Here is a 21,258-nt window from a genome sequence, read left to right as displayed (position 1 = left end):
GAATAGAATGGAAAGTCCTTAAGTCTTTTTTGGAAAAGTAAAATTTGTCAGTTATCCATGTTGGTGTGTCACTGATTCAAGAGCTTCTGGTCCAAGAAAAACAAAAACAATGTTAATTTACTTTCTGTATCTACAGTGAATTCTCTGAGACTTCTTAGGTCTTTTTTTTGTGTGTAAACCCAGCCGTCCTCGGTCCAGCCGTCCTAAAAGTGGCTTGCTTTGGTCTGTTTTTTGCTGGGTAATGGCCCCACTGTCAGCATCAAACAGGCACAGACAATAGCAATAGGAAGTTGTGATTGTTACTATGACAGCAGAACCAAAAAATAAATTTGACAGAACTCTGAGAATGGCAGAGGATTCCAAAATACAAACATACTTTCATATTTGTGCTATAATGTGGAAAGACCTTTAATAATTCATGTGGGATAAATGTAAAACCAGCCTAGTTGTCATGAAACTTTATTGGCAAAAATATTATTTTTCACACATATCTACAAACGTAACCTGTGATCGTATTTTGATACATATCAATATTAGGAAACGTTTAGATTTGTCGGTACCTCTATCGAGAATTAAACAAACCATTACAGTGAAGTCGCTATGAAAAAGAAGTTTCCTTCACGGAGCGAATACAGTCATTTATATAAAAGTAACATGCTTTTAGACCTTCACAGCACTTGTTTAATTATATGCATCACCACACTAGCAAATATACAATTTTAAAAATAAAGCTGCATGTGTGAAGAAGTTTAATCAACGTAAATTTATAGGCTTTATCAAAGGGTATCATCGAAGTGCCGTGATGTGAATAGGGTTACCAGACAGTCCCAATTTTCAGCTTTCATTTTTTGCATGTGTTAGCGTCATTTAAAATAAAATAAACAATCTTATACATTATGAATGTAATAATTCTGATTATGTGTGTCACGTGTTTAAATGGGAATAGTGGATCTATGTTTTCTAATATGATTATGTACATGTAATATGTTTTGATTAGATGACAATAGAAAGAAGACAGCAAGTTGTTAGATCTGCAGTAAATACACACAATTCAAAATTCCGATTCTGTTATTTATACTGGTAGAGTAATGTTAAAAACACATTACTTTTAATCAAAGGCCTGCATTTGCCCCCTAGAAAGAGCTATTTTTATTTTATGTAAGGCTTTTATGATATTACCGTGATGCGTTGTTAGTATCTGGTATATAAACTTGAGTTCTGGGTGGAGAAGAGAAAACAATTGATAGTTGCAGATGTTTCTTTTTAGCTATTAAATGAATGAGTTTTGATTTTGTTGAATAGCAAAAATTCATATTTTTCATGGGTAAGAGAATAAACAGGAGTTATTGTTTACATTCCCATATAAGAAGAGATGTCAGACTGATGTGTAATAACACCGCTTTCTTTTAATGTCTGATATGCAAGTTCTCAATGCATCGGTCCATTTCTAATGGTAAAATTTAATCTGGAATGACCACCTTGAAGTAGAAACACACAAGTGACACACATGATAGGCTTGCTCATTTAAACACTTCCTCTGTGCTTTGGGGATGGGAACTGGCTTCATGCTTAACAAGGTGGTTAATATGACGCCCTCGGGTACGCGCTACAGTTCACAGGCTGTGCGCTCACATACTATGCTCATGTGTAAATGAGTGGGTCAAATTATAAGAATCTTCTAATCTGAGTAGAACTCGGATCTGAACTGACTCTGAGCCAGTTCAGGTCCGAGTTGTAAGTCTAAACACACTGTTTGACTTTGAAAGTCATGTCTTTAAACAGCCCCCCTCGTGGAATCATTGTTGCTCATAGTGGGGCTGGTATTTCAAGTTGCGCTCCAGGATTTCCTTCTCCCAAATGCGTCGAGACCGGCTAGAGCGACTGGACTGTCCCGACTTGGAGCTCTGGCAGTGGGAGGACGCCCGGCGCATCAGGTTCTGGGAGATAGAGCGGTGGAGGTTCTTCATGGAGGATGAGGCTGCCATGGTAACGATCCACGGGTGCTTCAGTGCCTGGGTCGCAGTCATGCGTTCGCTTGGGTCAACTGTCAACAGCCTGTTGATGTAGTCCTTAGCCAGGTTGGAAACGTTGGGCCATGGCTATAAAGCAAAAACAAAAATAAAAAAAAAACAAGTGAAAAGGTGCACAAATACAGCAATACTCCTATATATGTGAAAACAAATTATATTAATGTGTAAAAGTATCAAACCTGTTCGTCTCTAACAGCTAATTCCTCAAGCCTAAGCCATAAGAGTTTTTCTTTTCACTCTAGATGGCTAAACAAACAATATGATAAATTAAATTACCAGATATCCTTCTGGCTTAATCTGTGATTATTTCATTTTTAGGATTTTGATATGAGCCTTGGATGCTGTCTCTGTCTTTGGAAAAACTCCCAGGTTTAGTTCAATTCTTCTCATTCATATTCTCTGTGTGGCACTGAATAACCTGTTAACAATTCATTTGAATTATGGGATTGAATTCTGCTGGGTCATGTTTAAATAAAAAACTAATTATCTAAACAAAGGCTTACAGAAACTCTTTCAGAATTCAGCCTTTGTGGTCTTCCTGTTCCTTATTCCTCACTTGTATAAACTAATCCCACCTCTATAGGCTGCAGCCTTCTATTTACTTTAAGATCATGTTTCTCACCTAACAATTAAAACCCATCAGGCATGAAATTTACAATTGCAAGAATATTTCCTGAAGTGAGAAGTAAGTGCAGGTGCCACTCTCTCTGCACGCAAACAGAAAAAAGGATATGAAGCAGAGAGAGAGAGAGACAGAGAGAGAGAGAGATATGATAGACAAGAGGGTGAACAAGACAATACCTTTCTTATCATAACCTTAACATCTCTCCACGGCAAATAAGGATACAGTCTTGCTGGGGTTTTACAAACTGAGTGTAATGAGTGCAGCAAATAACTATCATTTTATATATGTTTTAAAATGTTAAGAAATATATATGTTTTAACCCAAGCCCCTAATGACAAAAAGGAAAGAGTCTCAAATATGACTCACTTTGAAATAATGGTAAAATTAATACCACGTATGAAGTATTTAATCGTAAAGAGAGAAATCCTGATTGGGTGTACAGTGACGTGACTAAAGCTGTGGTTATGTAACCCTGGTAAATGTAGCTGCTCCTAAACGATCACTGTACTTTTCTGGTGCAGAGTTTCAACTGATTGAAATGTAAAAATGAACGCTCAGGTCTTTACATTGAGGATTATATTAAAATTGTCCAACGACGTTAATGATAACTTACGGGTCTGCTGGATCAATGCCATCAAGCAATGAATGATGGTGGTAACTTATAGAAACGTAGAACGTACAAACCCAATTGAATTGCTGACTCTTAGTGACTTCTAGTGCCCAACTTCACAAACAGGTGTGCTGCAGTTATGTTTTCTGATTGTTTGTGTGAAACACTTGAATGTTTCATGCAACACTGATTCCACATGCAATTACAAAGATGCATGCAAGCTTCCAGAGTGGAAATGACTCATGGTCCTTTATGCTGGAGTAGAGCCAACATTCTGTCCTGATGATGATGTGTTTTAGAAAGGCAAAAGATAAACATGACTACATAAATCAAATGCCAATGTCATCCCAGTACCAGTTTAAAAGAAGTTTGAAAAACTGGAATCCCATAAAAATAACAATTAACAAGAAAAAAGTATGACTATATCAACTATAACTAAATAGCTGCACCTGATGTATATATATAATAATACCACAGACCATACATTACAGTGTAAACAGACCATTCAAAAGAAGGCTCTGAACCCTTAGGAATGGCATGGCCATATTATACCAAGTTAATGGGGAAAGACACGGAATACTGTGATTTGTATTGCTATCCTTTTGTGGAACAGATCACGCAATCAGTATATGTTCCTGTCTATGAAACAAGTAAAAAAAAGGTGCAAAAAGTAATGATTACTGATGAGACCAAATAAAACCTGGAAGATGTCACATACCATATAGGCAGTAATGGCAATGGTGGGCAGAGCTTTCTTTAAATTAAATCTCTTTGAATTGTTCAGTATAGTTTGGAATAAAAACCTGGGCTGGAGCTTTGGTCACCCCTGGCAGCTGCATTGCCAAAATAGAGCCATATTAGCCTTATTACAGTTAGAAGTCAAGTCACAAAATAATATGCATATTGCCATACAAATATCAATTCTGTGAGATATGCTTTGTTTTAAATGTGGCAGATTTACAGAAGGGATGCTTAACTAAATGTAGTCTAAATGCTTAACAAAAAGTTTTGGAATTCAACTTTTTTTGATATGGAAAGCCACAAAACTACTTTCACAGTTATCGTGGATTTCACAATTTCCATGAAATGTACCAGTTTCTGAAAGAATAACATCAACATACATATTTGTATCGCAAAAATAAATATAGCAAATGTTTGCCTTATTGGCACACTACCTGTTACACTGTATTGGTAACCTACCAACCGGTTTAGTTTGCATCTGGTTAATAATTAAACACACAGCATAGAGCTGCACAATTACTTAAAAATGTCTGAAACGAAAAACTCACCAGTTGCATCAAAGATCAGAAATATTTCTGCTAAAGATCACTAAGCGCACGAAACTCCACCTGTCTTTATAGGTATTTTTACATGTATGTTTTTAGTTAGTTCAATAAATTCCCTGATGATGAAAATAGAAGGTGTTTAAAAGGTGGACATAACAAATTAAATATTCTACAATTGAGCATTTACTAATTTTCAGGCAAGCATTTAAATATTTAGGAACATTTACTGTATAATAACATGAGAAAATTATCAATTTTTTTCTGCTTTAGTAAATATTATGTTTAATTGTGGAATATCTTGAAATATCTATTTTTAGGACTCAAAATGCTGGGAAATAAGCCATTTTTCTACCGTGAAATAAATACAGCCCTAATCATGATTAAATCATATGGAGCAAGATTTTTAAAGCTTTTGCACCTAATGGTCATTAGCACAAGTTAAAAAAAAACAGAGATAAAAAACAACCCTGGGGAAATTTAAAGGTTTGTATTGAATGCTAAATTATTTTGTGCTAGTTTTAGAATTATAATTGCCGTTTTTTTTTTTTTTTCCTTTCATAAAAATAATCATGCCAACAACGAATTCCAGTAAAAGGCTTTAAGAATCTAATAGTGATTTCTGAATTGCAGTTAATGGTTCATGTAACACAATTAATCAGTCCACTTTGCAAGGCTTTTAATGACAAAACCATGTATGCTTCTTGCCAAGCAGATTTTTGTTTTAACCCATTAAGGTACACAAGGAATTGAGCGGTTGTTCAAATGGTTTCTTCTTAAAATACATTTGAGAGGGACTCAAGTATTGACCAATGGATTTTATTGACCATTCCTGCAAGGAATGTTCCAAAGGTTAATACAAAGAAAGACCAAACAGCACACACACTGTACAAAAGTTTATTATACTCTTTGTGCTGAGTAAATCATATTAATATAATTAAAAGGAATTTAAAAAAAAGGATATTCATTATGAGCCCTGCTCCTTATTATGAGAGAAACCCTGCATTTACAATGAATACTCACTGTTTTCTTTTGTACCAGGTCATTCTTCACCACTTAATCTGACAAGCAATAATTATGAAGAGCAAAGGAATCGCTGGAGGCCACAATTACAGTAGCCTGGGAGTGCATGAAATATACACTGTACAATCTGACACTGCACGCAATCGGCTGACATTCATGACTTAAAGATAGAATTGAACCTATACAAAAAATATATTGTTCAACCCCTAAACCGCCAATCATCTGACACTGCGTCTTTCCAAAATCAAGCAACAGCAACAACACATGGCAAATTTAACCAGAACCAACAGCTCCCACAGTCACAAGAGGGGCAGTCCAAACATTGCATGTACATAAATAGCATATAGTTAAAAATGGCAATATAAAAGTAGTCTATTACCTATTACAGCATGTAGTCTAATGAATAATGAATTCTGAACTACCTTTTTTTTTATTGCTATGCCAATATTTAGTTAACCAATGGGTACTTAAAATAAATCAAGTTAATGAAATAACGCAATGTAAATGGCTTGAAAAGTTCACATAATACCCACTTTGGAAAAGGAATGTAATGCCCGAGGTGAGTGTGACAAGTGTTGCCCCTTTTGTGCAGCAAACTGTTTCAGTGAAAAGAGCTCCTGCCTGTTTGTCAGCTTATACATGACAAGGTATGCAGCTTCGGGACAGGGAGACAGGCTTCAGTGACAGGGAGATTAAGTCTGTGGGCTTCACAAGGAGGTGCTAGTGTTTGCTTATACAGCTGAGGCAAGATAAGTCAGCAGCTGTTACCAGCACACTCTTTGGTGTACATTATTAATAATGTAATAAGTGTCAGGCTGAAACGCATTCACGTATGAGAATCAACAGATTTATTATTATACAGTAGTTGTAAAGCATTTCAACAGTGTAGTCTAGTGGATTAGAATGAACAGCTGGGATATCTGGACTTGCACATAAAACCAATCTTAGGTATGCTAAAAATATTGTTTACTACAGGTAAAGTGAGCATCAGAAAACATCAGCACATGCAGAAAAACAGATCATTCAACATGAGGCACATGACTGTAGGTCTTGTGGTAATGGGAAACGCTGAACAAGGTAAAACTAAGTAGACAAACCTTTATTAGAAATGTAGAACAAAACAGTTAAGGTGACTGTATTATACACATTATATCATCCACCCACATTATCTCCTCTGCACACTGCCTACTTAGAGCTTACATTTGAATTGGACTTTATACACAATCTAATCGGATTGAAGCTCCCTGTTTGAGGAATTGATTCCCAAATCCCCCAGATGTTCAGCATGAATTATTATTATTATTATTATTATTATTATTATTATTATTATTATTATTATTATTATTATGTATTGCTATTTTGTAATTTTTACTACTTTCTGATTTGCTGAAAGATCAGCCAAGAATAACAATATTAAAATATATGGACTTCGAGTTCGGGAGGTGGTTGGGGATTTGTTCCGGGAAACAGAAGCTGCAACGCGCCAACAAGCGTGTGTATATGAGGTTGCAGTTGGGTTAACTGCCTGAGGGACAGGGAGTTAGTTGCGGGATAGTAGATCCCACCCAATATAGCAGGGAGGTGTGGAAGCGGATCCTCCATTTGTTAGCGGAGCAGCGCGAGTTGTCATCACGGCACCTTTTATTTGTAGTTTTTGTACAGTGTTTATTTTGCCTTTTGTACACCGGACCGCATGTCCCATGGGGGTTACCATTGCAGATAGCATCACATGGGGCTCCTGTATGTACATCTATAACCTGCACTCCAGCAGGGCGAGTCAATCCCAAAAAGAGTGCTCTCACTCACCTTACATCCTGCCCCACAGTGCACTGTGAAACATAATCAGAAAAAAAAAAAAAATTGTATAATTCTTTTATACATTTCAGGTAAACTTATGTTGTTAATGTCACAGGGCCACTGTGCAGTGCTGATTTACGACATCCCAATGAGATTGATCTTTTCTCTAAGGGTTGCTTTGTGCATGCATTCACTGCTAAAGATGTGACAGACAAACAGGCAAATAGCCCCTACATATAACCCACATAATGATACTATCAAAACAGATAAATGGTTATCTAGATACTGTATATCTTAAGCTCTTAATACATATATTACACATCATCAGTGTAACTTGTTGCCAGTGTTTTGTAAATTATAGAATTAAAGGTTTTGTTATACAGTATTACAATATAGAGTACGCCTGGAACTAGGGGTGCTGTGGGTGTGGGAGCACCCCCTGGATTGAAGTGCTGTGCACCTGTTTCCATCATATACAGGGGTTACAGTTTTGCTCAATGACTTTCAGTACCCCCACTATAAAAATCGCTCCAGTGCCACTGGCTTGCAGTATTGTTACACAGGTTCTACTGGTAAATCGTGGGTTCTTTTTCAGAAAATGCTTTGTTGATTTTATTGTGTTCAGCTCTAATGCAATGGTAACTATTTTTAACAGTGTACAGTATATCATTTAAAGCACAATTTTATGTAATCTGGTGATTCAAAAGTCAAATGGTTCAGCACAGGCCTGAACATGTTTTAATCTCATTAATAACATATTTAACAACAGGGGGAGTTTTTTTTTTTTTTTTTTTTTAAGCTTTCATAGCAAGCTACAAGTTAATCATTGAAGTTTTAGTCTTACGCCCACTGTACACAACTATCTTGAAAACACAACTTGGCATTGCTGCCTTTAATGCTGTATGACACGGTATCAATCCCCAGCCCTTCAATGTTTTCATGAGGTTTTCAGCACGGCAACTCACTTAGTTTAAAATCATATAAGAACATAAGAAAGTTTACAAACGAGAGGAGGCCATTCGGCCCATCTTGCTCGTTTGGTTGTTAGTAGCTTATTGATCCCAGAATCTCATCAAGGATCCCAGGGTGTCAGCTTCAACAACATTACTGGGGAGTTGATTCCAGACCCTCACAATTCTCTGTGTAAAAAAGTGCCTCCTATTTTCTGTTCTGAATGCCCCTTTGTTTAATCTCCATTTGTAACCTGTGGTCCTTGGTTCTTTTTTCAGGTCGAAAAAGTCCCTTGGATCGACATGGTTGAGAGAAATTCTCATTTGCCATGTGTCTGCCCAGTTCTGAATCTTGTCTAGATCATTTTGAATGACCTTTGCTGCTGCAACAGTGTTTGCCTCTCCTCCTATTTTTGTTTCATCTGCAAATTTAACAAGTTTGCTTACTATACCAGAATCTAAATCATTAATGTAGATTAGGAATAGCAGAGGACCTAATACTGATCCCTGTGGTAAACCACTGGTTACCACACTCCATTCTGAGGTTTTTCCTCTAATCAGTACTTTCTGTTTTCTACATGTTAACCACTCCCTAATCCATGTACATGTGTTTCCTTGAATCCCAACTGCGTTCAGTTTGAGAATTAATCTTTTGTGCGGGACTTTGTCAAAAGCTTTCTGGAAATCTAAATAAACCATGTCATATGCTTTGCAGTTATCCATTATCGATGTTGCATCCTCAAAAAAATCAAGCAAGTTAGTTAGACACGATCTCCCTTTCCTAAAACCATGTTGACTGTCTCCCAGGACCCTGTTACCATATAGGTAATTTTCCATTTTGGATCTTATTATAGTTTCCATAAGTTTGCATATAATAGAAGTCAGGCTTACTGGTCTGTAGTTACCTGGTTCAGTTTTGTTTCCCTTTTTGTGGATCGGTATTACGTTTGCAATTTTCCAGTCTGTCGGTACAACCCCTGTATCAAGAGACTGCTGCATGATCTTGGTTAGCGGTTTGTAAATTACTTCTTTCACTTCTTTGAGTACTATTGGGAGGATCTCACCTGGCCCAGGGGATTTGTTTATTTTAAGAGCTCCTAGTCCCTTTAACACTTCTGCCTCGGTTATGCTAAAGTTATTTAAAACTGGATAGGAACTGGATGACATGTGGGGCATGTTGTCCGTATCTTCCTTTGTAAAAACTTGTGAAAAGTAATCATTTAATATATTTGCTATTTTTTTTTTTCTTCATCTATGATTTTGCCATTTGTATCTCTTAAACATCTAATCTCCTCTTTGAATGTTCTCTTGCTGTTGTAATATTGGAAAAACATTTTGTAATTGGTTTTACCTCCCTTAGCAATGTTCATTTCTATTTCTCTCTTGGCCTTTCTAACTTCCTTTTTGGCTTGCGTTTGCAGTTCCGTGTACTCTTTCTCTGTACTTTCTTTTTGGTCCTTTTTTAATGCTCTGTAAAGTGTCTTTTTTCACTGAATATTTTTTTTAATTGATCTATTAAACCATTTTGGCAATTTAGTTTTACATTTAGATTTGTCTACTTTAGGGATGTAATTGTTTTGCGCCTCTAGTACTACATTTTTGAAGAACAACCATCCTTCTTCTGTGGGTGTTTTCTCTATTTTAATCCAATCTACTTCTGTTACTCTCTGTTTCATACCTTCATAGTTTGCTTTTCTAAAATTGTAAACCTTAGCTTTAGTCTTTACTTTTGGGGTTTTAAAAAACACTTCAAATGAGACCATGTTGTGGTCTGAGTTTGCCAGTGGTTCTCTGACCTCTGTTCTAGTTATTCTGTCTTCGTTATTTGAAAATACTAAATCAAGGCATGCCTCCAATCTAGTCGGTGCCTTGACAAATTGTGTTAGGAAGTAGTCATTTGTCATTTCCACCATTTCAATTTCATCCTTCGTGCTACCCACCGGGTTTTCCCATTTTATATGGGGGAAGTTGAAATCCCCCATTAGTATGGCTTCTCCTTTGCTACACACATTTCTAATGTCATTGTATAACAGATTATTTTGCTCACTGTCTGAATCTGGAGGTCTATAGCATGCTCCTATTATTATGCCCTTTGAATTTTTGTCCGTTATTCTAACCCATATTGATTCGGCTTTATTTTCTTTGTCCAGGTTTAACCCCTGGGCTTCAAGACTGTTTCTTATGCTACCCCTCCTCCTCTTCTGTCCTGCCTGTCTTTCCTATACAGTGTATACCCACAAATATTATATTCGTCCCCATCACTCTCAGACAACCAAGTTTCAGTAACACCTATCACATCATATAGATATACAGATCTGGATTCAATTCTTTTGGATGCACAACTCTGCCAAACAACACAATTACAGTCATTGATAAATTGCCCTTTCCCAAATGTAACCATTAAAACACCATAAAAACTATTTATAACTGGGCTGCAGAGGCAGTGTGTCTTGATTTCACTACAGGATTTTCAATAATTGAATCGATTAAGGAACCTGCCTAACTTGGATTTTATAGACCACTTGAAAATATGTTTTTTTCACATTGTGAATACGAAGGCACTACATAGTAAAGGCTTTTTGTGGTTTTTTTTCACCCCACTACAAAATCGCACAAATTCCACCACTGCAAACATTTTCACAAAGGGCAAAATAGGCTATATTTAACCCTTACTGGTTGTCTCAGCAACAATGCTACACGGTTTGGATTTGGATTTTCCACAGGCAGCTGAGCTTCACTGATCTGCGAGCGGCTCACCGAGGCCCAGCATGCGTTGAAGTTTGATTAATATCTGTTCTGCCAACGACAGCTGTACTGATTCTTATCAGCAGAAAACCAACAAGCTCTTTCATGAAATAAAACGTAGAACGGTAAGCTCTTTTATGACCCCCACAAGGGGAGAACCGCTTATCCGTTTGTCTTGAAACTTGGTATTAATATTATTAGTTTAAGCTATTAAAAGTAAGAGATTATGTAGATACAGGGGGTACCTGTATGTCCATTCATCCATCTGTCTGAATGTCACACTTTTTTGCATTAACATGGAGAGCTGCTTTTCACAATGTGATTTTAGCTCACTGCTAGTTTTTATTCTACACTATTCTGTAGTACTGTTGATATATGTCGTGGTCATCAACATTATTATACTGATAGCTCTAATTTATAACTCACGGTCCTGGCTGGGCATGTATATTACTGACATATTTGTTTAAAAGTGCTACATTGTTGTATCTCATTTTTTTAAATATAAAATGCAGTTTTATGACAACGTTGGAGACTTTTACACCATCTACATGCTCTAAAAAAAATCCTGAAACACTTATGTACAGTAGGTGGTATTTTAGCACTATAGGTGCAGCAGTTTGCCTTAAATGTTCATCAACAAGCTAAGGTTTTTTTTTTTAAATTGGATTAGAGACGTTTGGCCTCAATTTTTGTGACCACAGAAGACCATACATTTTCTGATGCACACATGTCATATGCTCCCACCTACAGTCAATGATATTGGTTCTAGTATTCTACATCACTCTCTCTCTCTCATCACATAACAATCATTGTCTCCTTGACGCAGGGAAATTTAAAAATAAATCCATCTGTGGCTTTTGCAGAATCTTGATTGAGTGTTTTTGAGTAATTAATGAACTGCATTCAATTTGACCTGCTTTTAAAATAAACATTAAAAAATGCTCATGGTATATAGACTCCTGAAACGTTTAATCAAGAGAATCAATTTGACTGTATTGCATTACTGCAAACAGCCTGCAGGACGAGCAAAGTATTCCCCTGGTTTGACATACATCTGTCAATCAAGACTCTGCCGAAACTCTCTCACAGTAGATTGTCAGGGTTTTGTGATAGGAGGATAGCAAGACATCAAACAATGTGCACATTTCAAAACTGAAATTTCAATCGGGACAGATAACCCACAATCCTTTGTGGCAGAGGTTGGCAGAACTAAAGTAATGCATTTCACTCTTGCCGCCTTTTGAGCAAATTAAACCTGGATTCCACATTAGTCAACCTCTGAATAATAAAAACAGGATGAGGATTTGTCAGGTGCCTATTTTACTCTTGAATGCTGTAGTTATAAAATACAAATTTTGCGTTTGATTACTTTCAGCACTTTCCCCTGGCCGTTCAGTTTCCTTCAGCACTTTCCCCTGGCATATGTTTCCCAAATAAAAACATGCAAGAAAGTTCATTTTGCAAACAAAGTTTTACAAACCAAGTTAAACAGTAAACTACAAATAATCACAGTCTGTCAGTAATTTATTCTTCATGACACATGCTTGTTCTAAGGTCAGGCTTGTCCAATAAGGACTGACAATGCCTGAAGCAGACTTCATGCTCTTCATCAAGATTCCCCTGAGCAAGTGGAGTGGAAGAGAACAGTTAATACATTTCAACTGGAGCTCAAGCTTTGCACGTTCCTACATGCTTTCACCAAGCAATTACCAGACCTCAAGTGTCCTTCCCAGCAAACAAAGTATGTTATCCTTAAGCCTGATTTGCACAGGACTAAAAATCACCATATAAATAGGTGACTTCTGAATCTTTACAGGACATCGGTACCTCCTGTTAAATTTAAAACTCAAGAATCCTGTGTCTTTTTAGCCCTGTGTGAAGCAACCATATCAGCATTATGTTTGAATTGATATAGGCATTTCCAGGGTATTCACCTCAAAGCAATATTCTAACCTTGTGATGCTGTTCAGGGGACATGAGTGAGGGTCCGTCCGTCCGTCCCCCACCCATTTCTTTCCTGCCAATAACATCTGGTAAACTCCTATTTAAATCCCAAGCCATGCGCTTGCTCTCTGTCTTGTGTTTTTTTTTTGTTTTGTTTTCAGCGAGACAAGGGGGACCCCTGGCCAAATCTAACTGTTTCCCCTCTGGGTTCCCCTTGGGGGAGGTAGTGGTTGCTTCCCAGGTTTCGAGACTGATCAGTTTGGTCTCACTTCCGCGAGGGCGTCTCTCTGCGAGCCAAGGGGGATTTATTTACTCATCTCTAAGTCACAAAGCACATCTCTCTTATTATCATATCCTGAGGTTTCTTTCTTCCCGCAGCCCTCGCCCGCGTCCAGTGAACCAACCTTTACAATAAACCACAATGGAATATTAAAACTGGTACATTCTGTCCTGTTACAGTTCAGTAATATGGTGGGATTGGGTGTAACCAAACTGGGGAAAGGAGAAAATACAAAACATAACTGGCAACTCTTTAAAAAGTGGATGACTTGAACAAAGCATTTGGAGATATGTATGGAATTGCATATCCCTCAGGGACAAAGCTGTTTTTCGACATGGTCAAGGTCGATATAGGCTATAATGAAATGAAAAAAAATGTTCAGTTGTTACGCTTCGTTCTTCCTCTGTCTTGCACATGTTATTTGCACCTGGTTCACTGCATAAAACCATCTTCTCTGTACACAACGTTGCATTTCATTTTGAATTTACTGACTTTCCTTGATGAAAACTAGTCCGCGTCTGGGAGGTTAGTAGACATCCTTTGCTTCTGACCAACTCTGAGGACTCCAGATTTTTAGTCCCGTGTGACTCATGCTTTACATGCAACACATTTTTATGATTGACATGTTACCATGTTTTACCAACATCAAACTCCAAATGGTACACTGCCACCCTGCCACAATGTCTAATTTAAGTAATGTATTAATATTATTAACTTTTCTTAGAGATTTTGTGAAATATATTAATAACGCTTTGCATTGCAAATTCAAAAGCATTTTGATTCCACTAACCTACACTAAAAAACACCCCTGGTTATCTTTAAGGCAAGTAGTAATTATTTTTCTGTTTTTAAACTGAATTTAGTGCTCATATAAATGTATACAACTGAATTGGCTATAGTGAGATTAACCTCTGCAAGAGCAGCTTAATCCTGACCTTCATTTGTGTCCTATAGTGAAAACAAACCAGGCCTCCAATGGTGAATCATGAGAAGCTACAATGCCACAGTGATGTTTCCCAGCGAATGCCTCTGTGTGTCTAATGCTTTTCACTCTGTTTCAATGCAGCAGTAAATAAGTATTTCCTTGCTCAGATTGCATGTCTTACTTTCAGGTAGTTTGTTACACCTGCCCGTTAAGCATGCAAACTAAGTTCTTTTTTGACCTACATTGGTACCAGTATCATTTTTACAAGCTGTGATTCTTTCAAAACTGCTTCAGTGAGACCTAGTGAATGGAAGAGGATGACAGATAAAAAGTAAAAAAAAAAAAGTTTTTTTTTTTTTTTTTTTTTTTTTAATTATGAAATAAAAGGCAATCATACTATGAATGTCATAATGTTATGCTGCTTTATGATCCCTCTTCTGGGGAATCTTATTTAAATCAAGTCAATGCTGTAAGTATAATGTTATGTATTACAACAATGTAAAGCGTTTATCCAATCTTTGCTAGAAATGTAATTTACAGAAAATCATAAAAAAAAAAATACTGGAAGAGTTGCAGCAAAATCCTGTGCTGATTCATTTTGTGCAGACTGTTTTATTTTGCAAATACTAAACTATATGATGGATACAGGAATGTTGCTTGAGAGGTAAGCAAATAAAGACTTACAGTCTACCATTCTTTCTTTCAAAAGCATTGGACAGAGCGGTTTATATAGCAAACCTTGATACAGCAATGCTTAGCAACCAAAGGGATGAGTTTGTTGTACTACAGTAAACCAGGTCTGGTCACACAGAACCTCGGCATACACACCTAAATAATCCACATTGTTTTCCATCTCTGCTGAACAAAAACACAAAAAGAAAATACATCCAACATGGAATTTCACTGATTTTTGAGGATAATGTTAGAAAATGCGGAGCTCTGGAAGACTGAAATAAACCTGCACATGCACAAGCTTTAAAACAAAAGATTCTATCTGAATTTTCCAACAGAAATGAGTGTCCACTAAGGCTGCTTCCTCGGGTCTTCACCTCACTGCTTAATTTAGTTTCTACCTTGTTGCCACGATTGCTTGTACCTCAAGGCACCAAGCCAGAAGTTTGCTGACAGGAAATGCTATAGCAATTTTCTGTACTACTACAGGATATAAATTACTGCTTTATGGACACGATAGATCAATTATAGCCTTGAGGCATGGCTACTACATTATGTCTTAACTAAGTAAACTATTGTAAGCCAAAACTGAAAAACCGACATACATACTGTCAAATCTCAATATCATTGTTGTATGCATCCAATCTAACTGTTATATTAATAGAAAACACTAAACAATTAAAGATAGTTATTCAGCTTTCTGCAAAACATAGTGCCTTTACATTGTTTCACATATGTGCTATTCTTCTGTTCAAAAGAGCAATATATGTTGTTATTCTTTACATAGCCGTTTTTAATCATGACTGCAAATGTGTTCCCCATTAAAAACAAATGGGACCCAGGTGACCATGTCCCCACAAAAAAGGTGGAAGGGATCCGGACAATATGCTGATCTAAACGCCAACCTTTAAACAGGGAAGAAAGAGTGATAATTCTGCGGCTTTGAGAGCTTATTGCTGGGAATTCGTCATTCTTGCTGCGAGGATAAGGTGTTTACAACATACATCTGTAAACTATCCTTGCTATGTTTTAAAAACAAAACATTCTGCAACACAAGAGCACATATTTTAAAGCAAGTAGTTTGTGTGTGTCTACACTTACATCACCAACAAAGCTGTACTTTCCCTTCAGGATCATTCTGTAAAGCTTTGTGCGGTTCTCATCTTCAAATGGCATAGATCCACTCAGCAAAATGTACGTGATCACACCGAGAGCCCACATGTCCACTGCACTGGTGTAGGGCTTCCTCAACAGGATCTCTGGTGCAATATACTCTGGTGTCCCGCAGGTCGTCCTCATTGACCAGTCTCCGTCTTTATTGCCTGAGTTAGCCAATCCAAAATCAGTTACCAAGATCTTTGAGTCTGTACCTGGATGATAGTACAACAGGTTCTCTGGTTTCAAATCCCTATGGGAAATCCCCAAGCTGTGCAAGTACTTCACTCCATCTAAAACCATCTGCAGGACCTGCGTCGCATCCCGTTCAGTGAATGAGCCTTTAGCGATGATTCTGTCAAAAAGCTCCCCTCCGGTGGCCAGCTCCATCACCATGTAGACGCGCTCCTGGGACTCCAGCACCTCGATGAGCTGGATGATATTGCAGTGGCTGACTCTCCTGAGCACGCTCAGTTCGGATTCGCACACCTCCCGACCCTCCTTGGCTTTGGTTTCTATCATCTTGATGGCAAACGGTTGCTTGGTGGCCCTGTGCTCTACTCTAACCACCCTGCTGAAGCTGCCCCTCCCTATGAGAGCCTTGATGTCATACCTTAGAGTAAAAGAAAGAACAGGAGCTGTTTATATTAACGGGGAAAGGGCTGTGTTCAAGGACGACTGGTTCATTTTCATTTTCAAAAATGTAATTTTACAACATTGAGGTTTGATTCTGATATTGGAAATCTGGGGGGATTAAAAAAAAATCACTTAAAATGATTCAACTAAATTGTACAGCGATGGTCAATATTTTTAGAATTTTAAGATTTAGGCATATTTTTTTTTTTTTTAAAGATATGAATATAATTTAGATCTTTCATTTAATATCTGTAATCGAAGAAACTACAAAATGATATTGGAAAACTCTACCTCACATTTTTTCAATTTATATGGAAAACTACAAAGTGGTATGCAATTCAATATGTTAGCATTATTCAGCAGTTCATTTGACTTTACAAAGCAAAATTTGTTAATTCTACAGGGTGATGCAACACTTGGCCATATACAGTATATTACATTTAAACAGATTGTTTACCCATGAAATTGTCGATTTTCATACATATCAAATGTTATTAATATAACAAAAACACAGTTTGGAAAAAAATGCAAACCCACAGAATGGATTTGTTACTTTAATATCCTCATTTATATTAGTCAGGGTGACTCTGCACAGTGCAAATACCCATTGTTGAAACAGAGGTGATTTGAGCCATGGTATTGCTACCATCCTTGCTTATTACAAAGAAAAAACTGAAAATAAAGAAATTGTAATGTGCATGGAAATCACTCCAACATACAACTATTATATATCATTATTCTAAAGAAAATTATGTTATGCATTTTATTTCTATAAATCTGCTAAAAGAAACTTATTTCTGTATTTTATACCCTAAACAACAATTGAATATGTTATTACACATGCCTTAATATGCATACAACAGCAGGTATATTAACTGAGTATATGACCATAGAATATGTGCTATTATTCATATTATGTGATAGATAGATAGATAGATAGATTATGTTAAAAATTAAGTGTGATTAACAACATTTTCTTAAGGTGACCCTTGTAACGCCTGGTGTATGTCAGGAACAATTACGTGTCATAAAATATAACAACAAATGAATAAAGCTACCAACAAGGCTATATAACTAAACAAATGTATTGCTATCAGTGTTGTGTGTTTTTTTGTTGTTTTGTTTTTTTATTTATTTATTTTTAATCATTATAATGCTTATGTTAACATGTTTATATTGAACCCACCTTTAATGTCTGTTATTTGTAACGTTTTACAATGTACGTTTTCCTAAAATTAAAACAATGAATACAAATTAAATAATTTATTTTTACCTGGATGTCACTCTTGAATCAAACTTCGCTCTGTATTTTGTGACTTTGTTCTGTTTCACTCCTTCCTGCCATAGCAAATGCTGGTTTTTCTGCTGCTGCTGCTGCTGATAGTCCCCAGGGTTATAAATGCCCCAGAAATCGGTTTTATTCCCAGATGTTTTAAGGGGCTCTTCATCGCATAGTTTCTGCTTCTTGTTACATTTCACCACCGATTTCACAAAATCCACGTAGCAGTTCTTGGGAGGCTCCGGCAGCACTTTACTTGTCCCGCAGCCCATGTCACAAACGCATCGAAATGCGAATTTGCAGCGCCATCAGAATGCAAGATCCGCTGCGTTTACGTGTAACCACAGAGACTCAGACCTAAGCACTCTGCTGTTCTGCTGGCGCATGAATTTATCAGCCGCGCACTGAACCTGCAGTATATAGATACTGCAGATATTTCTTTAACTGAGAATATGTACCACTAGTGTGAAAGGAACTTCCACTGACTGGATAATGACTGACTTGCCCTCCACAAACAAGCCATAAAGACTGCATGGTGCACAAGCTGACAATGGCAGCCCTATGCTGTAACTTCTGCTCCACAGATGATGTTGTGTTCTAAGTACGGAGATGACAGTTCCATACACGAGAAAGGTGATCCGCTGAAATCAGTGAAAGGTCATCGATACAGTAACAGTCAGCACATCCATCTTGAATGAAAAGGTACAGTGCTCCCTACCGTAAAGCATTGGCCCCGCACTCCCCCAACCTTCACCCTCTCAGACCTCTGTGGGATCAGGATGATTTTGGGACTTTTATTAAAGCAGCTGTGTGCAACTTCCCTAGAGGAATGAGCATGATAGGAAGGTCACAGATTTAACGATTAATCTGGTGGACCAACTATTGGGTTTATTAATTTTTTGAAAACATGTTTGAACTAATAGTGTATGTTGACAGCAAGTGATTCATCATGTTTTTTGGTTTTTTTTTTTTGTTATTCAATTACTGTGTTTTACTGTGGTTATTTTCATTATGCTTTAATCTATGCTTTACTACACTGATCAAAACACTGTTAAAGAAAGGGGCTTGTTACCAGGAGATTGCCAATTCAATCCCAGCCACCGACTCACTGTGTGTGACTGAGAGAATCACTTAACCTCCTTGTGCTCCATCCTTCAGATGAGATGTAAAACCAAAGTCCTATTGTAAGTGACTCTGCAGCAGCAGTTGTGATGCGTAGTTCACCCCCTAGTCTCTGTAAGTCTGCTAAATGACTAATTAATAATAATAATACTATGATGTACTGTGTGCACTTTTAAAAGTGTAGTACGTCATAATGACACCTCATATTCAGGTAATGACGAGCCAAATACAAAGTACAATAAAATACAAGGCAAGCTTTAAAAAGGAATAGCAGAACTCACACACACTGTGCCCACACACTGCAGTCTTCCACATTTTTGCCTTCTGTGAACTCTGCTTCATTCTGAGATGTTATTGACTTTCCTGTTTGCATTTTGCAAAGGAAGTTGCACTTGCAGAATCACAAGCTCCCCCCTTGAAGCCAAACAGGTACCCTTCTGCTGCTGGGGATTACGGACGGTTTCTTTTTTACACCTTTTCACTTCATTTGAAATGTTGTCATTGCCATGGTTTGGCCATTGAACACCTAGTTACTGTTTCCTTTGAGTCATATACAAAGTTGACCCTGCCTCATTGTAATTCAGTGTGAAGTGATAGTATCACTTTCACTTTGTCAAGCAGTTCAGTGGATGTTGGTGGGAACTATCTACCTTCTGCCAAATATAAACAACACTCCGTGAATACGCTTTCTACACAACAAGCAAATACTATCTGAAATCACACTTCTCTGACAAAATAAAAAGGTGTTGTGTGTGCTAAAAACCACCGACAGTAACATGGAGAATTGAAGAAACTAGTTATACAGCCATGGATTACCATCATTGCACAAACCAGTAAAACCATTATTACCTGCACATTAAACCAACCTTCCTTTTTTTCTCTCCCTATACTTTTCACTTTTTGTACATATGTAATCTGTATGTTTATGCCAGCGATTTAGTGCAAAGCTTTACTGAGAAAGTTATGATCGCATTTTGGTTCTGCAACACTGCAATGTATAATGAGTAATGTGACAGGTGCTATCCACATAATAAAAAACCATGGAAAGTGGAAAGAAATAGTGTTGGTGGATTAGCAATTACCTGCCCAGTTGTCCTATCCTGCCTGACACATGCATCAATATATAACAGAAATGCCATCCAAGTTTATGAACTTTCCTTGCGAACAGGCCTATTTTGTGTTTATTGCGATTGTTCTTTTTGGGGACATTGAAGCTAGTGCAAAGGAGCCTTTCCAATAGAATTAAAATCATTCTTAAATCATAAAAACTAAACCAAAAACAATATTGCATACATCCATCTGGTAATTCACTTATTAACTGTGTCAAACAGGTTTTTAAAATGTATACATTTAATTTCCGGCATATAAACATAATGTACTGTATATTTCCTGACTTTCAATCATTTTGCAGTATGAAGAGAAAATGATACAAATGTTAAACGTCAATAAAACCACAAATAGCAAGGCATCAATATTGGCTTGTCGGGGTTTACAAAAGAAAAGACTACTAATATAAGTGTACAGTAGAGAAAAGGTAATGAGACTAACTCGCTTCTTTTTTGCGGAAAGTAACTGTAATATTATTACTTCCATTAAAAACTGAACTTGTCGTTATAGACAAAAGTAATAGTATTACAGTAATGTGTTACTTAAGTAGCGAGTTACCCCAACTCTGGTTATTAATTATACATTTAGATACATCTTTCATTGAATAATTGAGCAGTTTTAGACTACATCCCCACCCGAGATGTGAACCTAATCTTATTCAGTGTGCAAAAGCTCCCCCCGTGCCATTCAAGTCACTTAGCTATACATCATCTGAAGTTTGCTTTGGATTGGAAGCCTAAAAAAAGTCTGTGATCAATCCCCAAACAAAATGAACTTTATAAATACTATCATTATATTAATTGTAATAAAAATTCTGATTTAAACGTTGAGATTACAAACATGACAGTGACAAAATGCATCATTGCCTTCACATGACATACTGAATATGGGACACAGGACGGGCCAGCCAACCACTGACACAAGCCAGTCAACAAGCAGCTAGGGTCACTCCACTCCTCTTATCCAAAACCACAAACTATTACGATGGTTATTTATAACAAGAGTGTTTCTGAAGACCTCATTCTAGCTGAAGAGTGTTTTACATACCTTTTAGCCAACGCAAAATGGCTCATAC

At 37.1% G+C, this 21,258-nt stretch overlaps 1 protein-coding gene across 1 annotated transcript; it reads right to left on the bottom strand.

Annotated features, from left to right (window-relative positions):
* Positions 1-432: 432 nt before the first annotated feature.
* On the bottom strand, positions 433-18,310 carry LOC121312710 (serine/threonine-protein kinase H1-like). Its single transcript, XM_041244410.1, has 3 exons — positions 17,949-18,310; positions 15,986-16,652; positions 433-2,099 (listed from the first exon to the last, which is right to left on the bottom strand). Exons 1-3 carry the CDS (start codon positions 18,224-18,226, stop codon positions 1,797-1,799), a joined length of 1,248 nt encoding a protein of 415 aa, XP_041100344.1. The 5' UTR covers positions 18,227-18,310; the 3' UTR covers positions 433-1,796.
* Positions 18,311-21,258: the final 2,948 nt, after the last annotated feature.

Source organism: Polyodon spathula, chromosome 3, assembly GCF_017654505.1.
Source record: "Polyodon spathula isolate WHYD16114869_AA chromosome 3, ASM1765450v1, whole genome shotgun sequence".
NCBI lineage: Eukaryota > Metazoa > Chordata > Actinopteri > Acipenseriformes > Polyodontidae > Polyodon > Polyodon spathula.
This window is presented reverse-complemented; position numbering and strand designations above follow the sequence as displayed.